This window comes from Carica papaya, chromosome 1 (assembly GCF_054855325.1).
Source record: "Carica papaya isolate Zhongbai chromosome 1, ASM5485532v1, whole genome shotgun sequence".
In the NCBI taxonomy this organism is placed as follows: domain Eukaryota; kingdom Viridiplantae; phylum Streptophyta; class Magnoliopsida; order Brassicales; family Caricaceae; genus Carica; species Carica papaya.
Window position 1 is genome coordinate 13,585,859 of NC_142309.1, and position 6,850 is coordinate 13,592,708.

General features: G+C 32.7%; 1 protein-coding gene across 2 annotated transcripts; it reads right to left on the reverse strand.

The window, feature by feature from the left end:
* Positions 1-503: 503 nt before the first annotated feature.
* LOC110806477 (homeobox 1) lies at positions 504-6,349 on the reverse strand. 2 transcript variants are annotated; one of them, XM_022031356.2, is made up of 4 exons: positions 5,797-6,349; positions 5,160-5,293; positions 1,832-2,071; positions 504-1,004 (listed from the first exon to the last, which is right to left on the reverse strand). In XM_022031356.2, the coding sequence occupies exons 1-4, from the start codon at positions 5,855-5,857 to the stop codon at positions 645-647; spliced, it is 795 nt and encodes a 264-aa protein (XP_021887048.2). In that variant the 5' UTR covers positions 5,858-6,349; the 3' UTR covers positions 504-644. The 2 variants fall into 2 exon arrangements, with proteins under 2 accessions (XP_021887048.2, XP_021887047.2); XM_022031355.2 differs by having other exon boundaries at positions 5,773-6,348.
* Between the last annotated feature and the right edge of the window lie 501 nt (positions 6,350-6,850).

Below are 6,850 nucleotides of genomic sequence, written 5' to 3' on the forward strand. Positions count from 1 at the left end.
CAAATTGATAAAATCTAGTACAACTATATTCTCTTCATTCTATCAACCTTTTTAGAAGTATTTCGAAGCCTCTAGTTCCAAGATGCTCAAGATGTAACCAAATTACACCCTTGCTTCATCAACCAGGTTAGACCAACACATTTGAATTGATTGATCTGTTCCTTTGTTTTCGCGTAGAATGTGAGGAGAGTTTCAAATACTCATCGTTTCTTAATGTCTTTTTAAATCTCATGGAAACATTTCTCTGCTGCTCAGCTAATGGAAAACATGACAGGGAAACGAACAATAGAAGGATGTTCTTCATTTATATTCTTGCAGATTGTGAACCCAAACTCCAAGACCTACTGATAATCAGAACATCTGCCGAGTAGTCAGTTAGTTTACTTCTCAAAGTACTATTTTATTCATAAAGTTAGCCCCACATTCCGGAGCCTCACCGATCCCACTTCTTTATTTTTCCCCTTTTTAATATATATATATATAGATATATATATATATGGGTGTCCATATAACATTTTCATATTATTTTTATCCTCTCTTTTTAACCCATAAGTCCTTTTGAGTACCTACTTATCCATTACAATACATATGACAGTAGAGGCAAAAGATAAACAATAAAGTAGCTTGAAGATTTGAATAACCACTTATTGCCACACCCAAAAGCCCAAGTGCTCCTCGTGCTGCTGCTGGTCTGCATCGACAAACACATGTGAGAAGTAACTCCGGCCATCATCACTACCATCATCCTCCTTCGAGACGGGGCCTACGCATGCAGAGTACTCATTGCTTGGAAAGTAAGAATCGCCACTGTCCAGTAGCTGAGGTCCTTCCTCATCCATAACAACACTCTCACCACTGCCTGAACTTAGACGGTCCTCAACCTTCACACTGAGTTGAACGGCAGAAACATGGACCATTTCAGCTGCGGACGGGTTAGATATCTGACCCAACACCGGTTCTGTGCTCACTTCTTTAGCTTCAAGTTTCACAGTCAAGGAAAGAACCTATAGTGGAAAGTCTTGTCACGTAAACATCTAAGGATTTTTGGGAGAATTTAGCACTGGCTAGGAAAGAAGAAAAGTCTTACAGCATATTTTGAGAAAGCTACATACGGTATATTCTCTCTTTTGCATGACTTTAAAGCTTGTTTCAGATCAGCATTAAGTTTAGAATAGATGCCATATCTGAAACCACATGTTTTTTTTTTTAACAATAAAGTTAAAGCTTGTATCTAGCTATTTATGACCCACAAGAAACAGCTTCCGACCATACCGTGTGTCCAAAAGAATATTCACTTAAGAGTTCTTGATCAATAACTCAGAAAAGAAAACAATATCACCCAACAACTATATATATTTATTCTAATACATAACCACATAAAGATCAACGTGATGTTTTTTGTTGATGTGGTTTAAATTCTGAGAATATTATATTTGATCGTGAAGATATTTATATAATGATCCTATGGATTAATTTAGATATATTCTGGAGACTTGTGTAAGAAAAAAAAAAACCCTAATAATCTCTTTATAAATAGATTTATTAATTTATAAATGATATACTTTTTTTAATTATAATCAAATATTTTTTTATTAGTCTTACTTGTAAATATAGATATTTTCTTTTAAATTTTGTGTTGTTTTTTTTTTTTTTGTTTTATTTTATTATGATTGTGCATGATTTAAAGATTTATTTCTCATCACTTTTATATGCTAACTAAAAAAATTTACTTTGCAATATGTTTTATCTTTGATCATAACCACCACTTAGTCTACATAAAAACATTATGATTTAAAAGTCAGAGCTGCAGTCAATGTGAAAAATAAAGTACCTCAGATTTCAGCTTCTCGTTCTCTTTAACAACAGAGTCATAATTTGAAAGAAGAGAATCGTAAGAAGATTTGAGAAGATCATAGTCCCTTTCGAGCTGCTTAGTTTTCCAGCGAGCCCGACGGTTCTGGAACCACACAGCTACCTGTCTTGGCTGCAGCCCAAGCTTCTTAGCCAGCTGGGTCTTTCGTTCCGGCTCCAGTTTGTTCTCTGCCTCAAAGCTCTTCTCCAATAGATGCACCTGAAAACATATTTGCAGGCATAGGAAGTCAAAATAAATATCGAAGTACACCTTTTTCATCAAATTATAATACGAAAGTTAGGTATCCTTTTATCTATTCACTCATATCTCTACAAACAAAAGAAAAGAGAACAAAATCCAGATCTCTTGTATTCTGATTCAGGCACTCTTCGGCTAAACTTTTTGGAGTTTTTTGCTTTTCAAAGCACAATCAAACTTTCTTTAGATAATTTACTTTTAGCCATAGACTTTTTAATCGATTTTCCAAAATTTTTAATTCAAAACACAAATTTGACTGCTATAGTATAACTCATTAAAACTATTGAAAATTTTTCTTTAGAGAAAGTTAAATAAAAATAGTTAACTAGTTTTAATTTCTTACTAAGTGTATATAATCTTTTTTAATATAAAATATATAAATATATTCAACTTCTCAAAGCATAAATTTTTTTTTTTTTAAATACGATTGAATTAATTAATTTTATTTCCACAGTATTTTTTGTTCTTTGTTATACAATATAAATATTTTGGACAGCATCTAAACATTATTTTATCAAAAATAATTTACAAAACAATATAATTACTTTTTATAACAGTATGTTTTTCAATTAAAAGCAAATTTTTTTAAAAAGAAACTTTTTCTAATCACACTACCAAGTAGAGCGGGAGTCTCTTTTCTCTTTTATTTATTTATATTATTTATTATTATTATTTTTCTGGTGGAGCCCAAAAGAGCTGCATAAGACTTGAATCCAAGAGGGGAAAGTAACCGCAGCAAGTTGGTTGGAGCCATATCAGGTTTTGAATCTCCATAATTACCAATGGCAATGCACCAAATTTACTGCCTTAGCTCAAATAGGCAAATAAATTCTCTTAAAACTTCCCTATGGATAAAGAAAATTACCATAGACAAACCGTTACTACAAATCAATAACTAAGAAAATTCATTGTGCTATTGCTCCCAAGATACTAGCAAATAAACTCACATAAATCACAATTTCTTGTTTTCTTTATAATTCTTTTGGTGCTAAATTGTTCTTTGAAGATTCTTAAAGTTTCTAGCTTATTTGATATTATAATTTATACATACTTTCTATTTAGTTCTTAATTAGTGATAAATATAAATTCTCTGTAAATAAAATTTAATTGTAGAGGTTACTGAATTTTGGTAATGAATTTAATCCTTCCAATATCAAAATAACACAATAAGAGAATTATAAAAAAGAACACAACTAGAGAATGGAAAACTGTGAACATCATGTCACCTAGATTCAAGAAAGGATATATAAGATTCAAGAACTAATTGAGATAGAATTTTCTCTTGCTTTTCTCACTTTAGAAAATGGTCAACTGGAATACCATGGTATTATGCTTAAGGAACTAAACCAAATTATCTTCATTAATGGACTTTGGGTTGATAGGCCCACCTACCCACCCAAGCCAACGTGTGAAGAAGAAATGGGTTGCATGGGCCGTCATGGTGGCACATGTGCTATGCTTGTGTATAGGTGCAACTGTGTATACAAGGAGCATGTATATCCTCTTTCTTATGTGGGTATGAATACCTCGTTTTGTTATTTTGAACTCTTTCCTGTTAAAATACATTGAAACCGTATTAGATTTTTCTTCGAGCTGTCGTTTATTTTTTAATCCTTCTAGATCTCTATTGGATTTTTCTTATTCTTGTTACTCATTTTTCTTGCAAATCTTTTTAGATTATGACCTGCAACAAAGTTACGGTATTTTCTTACATGGTATCATAGTGCCAAGATGAAAAGTGAGGATTCAAATCAGACGACCTCTTACTAAAATTCACTATTTTTTAGTAGAATCATTCTAAATTTTTCATATTTGAGTAGTTCATATTCTATCGGTGCAAATAAAAGATTTCAATGCATCCTTAGTCCCTTTAACTATTGAAAACAAATAATTATTACACTAAAACTAGACTCATGAAATATATGAGAATAAAAAATAAATTAAAATTCCTGAACAGGAGTGATGTTGTCGATGTGATTGGGAAATGAGATGCTTGTGGAACTTAATTCAAAGTTTTGTCTCCTACTTATATGCTTTAAAGAACAAGTATAGTTCTTGACAAAATAAAATGTAAAGCAATGTTAGCCCAAAGAAGAGTCATATGAGGAGGAGAGTCAATCAGACAGTTTTGAGAAATTGTGAGGATGCTGTAATTTGGATATAAGAAAAATATTTCGGGTTTAAAGTATTTCTGATGCAATTTTTTTTCTTTTACTAATTTACTTTCCAGCTGAATAATTTAATGAACACAATATCTCGTATTATTAGATAGATTCAAGATTTTATTGTACTATGTTGCTTTAAAAAAAAAAAAAAAAAGTGGCAAGAGCATTTTTTGCATTTGGTGGTTTTCGAAATATAATTATGCTAATTTGGATTGACCTTTTGTTTTGGAGGAAGAGCTTAAAACTAAATTTGATTGGAAAAAAAAATTCAGTACGTTCAGAATGCAACAAAACTGATTAAAACGGCAAGTGATTTTTATTTTTAAAAACGAGCTGACTTTTTTCTCATAGATTAAAGGATAAAACTTAATCATCTCTCCGAAAAAAAATTCCATTAATTTTTAATTTTAAACTATAATTTTACTTACACTCAGTATATCATTCTTTAAAAAAAAAAATACAAATATCATTCCAACTTTTGTAAAACGGAGTGGTGAGATGGAACACTTTATTAAAAAGAGTTATATTGTTAAAAGTACTTTTTGTAATTTAAAAAGCTTATTTGGGACTAACAATGGTAGTCTTCAAAAACTAAAAACAAAATAAACAATCAAAACGGCCCTGTATATCGAAGGCATTTAAACATGCTAATTTTTTGAGTTTGTTAGTCTAAATTTATCGGGCAAATCCCTGATAAACTGCTTGTACCGTAAAAAAATGAGAGTACTAAAGAACATGTAAACATCTTGAAATCTTAACACAAAGGTGGTGGAAGATGAGAGCACATGAATCAAATCAAAGCACATGGGGACTTTAGTTGGAACTTGGAAATGAAGATGTTTGGCGCAGGGTTGTCAAAGGGTGAGTAGAATTTGATTACTGACCTGCTCAGGGGTGAGGCGGCGCTTCTTCTCCGGCAGCTGCTCGTCGTAGTATTCCTCGTCGAACATGTCTTCCGGCGAGCTGAAGAAAGGTCTCCTCCTTGAGGCTTCCTCCATGTTGATAACGGATCTCCCTCCTTCACACCGCAGAATGAATGCAAATCAGGAAATTCTTAGTGTATATAACAATCAGCAAGACAGTTTATCTGGAAACTCTTTTTTAATAAATGAATTAAATGCTTCAACTTGAAGTTTGTGTGAGAAATTACTAAAAACAGGAAACTAGCACTATTACTTGGGAAACTGTTGTTTTTCTTCGCGAGGAAATAACGAGAAAATATCAAGCACAAAATTCAGATATTTGAATTTCTACTGAAACCGTATTTGCAGAGCAAACGAAGTTTGTTAACTAAAACAGAATTCTGTATTTCAAAAATTAAAGCAAATACTTCCAAAACAAAAAGCAGCCACAAAAAACACACTATTTTCTTTGATGCTTAGTTTTCCAAGCAGCAAAACACCAGAACTTCAAAAAGAAAATTGGAAATATATCACGACCTAATTATCAAACATTAATTTAAAACGAAAAAAAAAACAGAGAGAGGCAGAGAGAGACCTCGGAAAAGGGAATCATGATTACCGAGGAAGAGCACGTTTCCATGGCAAGTAGAAGGATCGAAGAAAAGACGGCCAGAATCCATCTATGACAACCTTCCTTTTCTTCTTCTTCTCCTTCTTTTTCTATCTCTCTGTTCTTATGTATCTACGCGTACAGGTCTGCGAAGTATAGATTCTCCGGCGACGGTCACTCGAGACAAAATTGCTAAACAAGTATTAACTCCGGATTAAACCTATCTCTTATTTTCTTTCGGTTTTTCTCAAAATCAAACACTAAAACGATTAATTAGAAAATCATTAGCTTATGGCGGAAGAAACTCGTAGTCCACAGTAACCTCGCCGGCGTCTCCAACGGACATATACAAAATCCCATCAGTCCACAGCTTCCCTTTCTTTCTCTTTCTGTCGAAACAAACAAAACCGAGAAAACTTAGAAATGATAAAAAGGAGAGAAATTTTTATTCTCTCCAAATTTCCATTTCTTTGTTGAAATCAATCCAACATGGAAGAGAATGGTTTCTGAGTCTGTTCTCTCTCGTCGTTTCTGTATGTTTTTTGCAGCTAAACTTCTCCCGCAGACGAAGTGCCGGTTTTATAGGGATGCTCTCATAATAAAATGACGTCAATACCCTTGCATGTCTCTTTGAAAAGTTGAGGGCGTTTTAGGTAATTCCTTTTTAAAGATTTTTGGAAATTTGTGTTTGTGGTGCAGCAACGACTCTTTTTCTGAGAGAGTATTCACTGACTCGCGACGTAGGGTAAGCAGTGCTTGAGGTGAATCTTGGCCGTTGAATTTAATAAGTTTTTGTTGACTTATTTAATGTGAGATTTGATCCTCTACTGCTGCATGTATACTATCCCCACCCCCACCCAACCCGGTTGACGTTTGGCTTAATTATTATATTATTATTTTTTCAGTTTAGTGTTTACTATCTATTTTTACATGAAGATTACCTATAATAAATGTGTAAACTACCAATATCTATAGTACCGATACTTGCACCATTCTTTATAAAGGTATTAAGTTTGAGACTTCACTACGAGTGTTGTATGGTTTTATAAAAAATCTTGATATT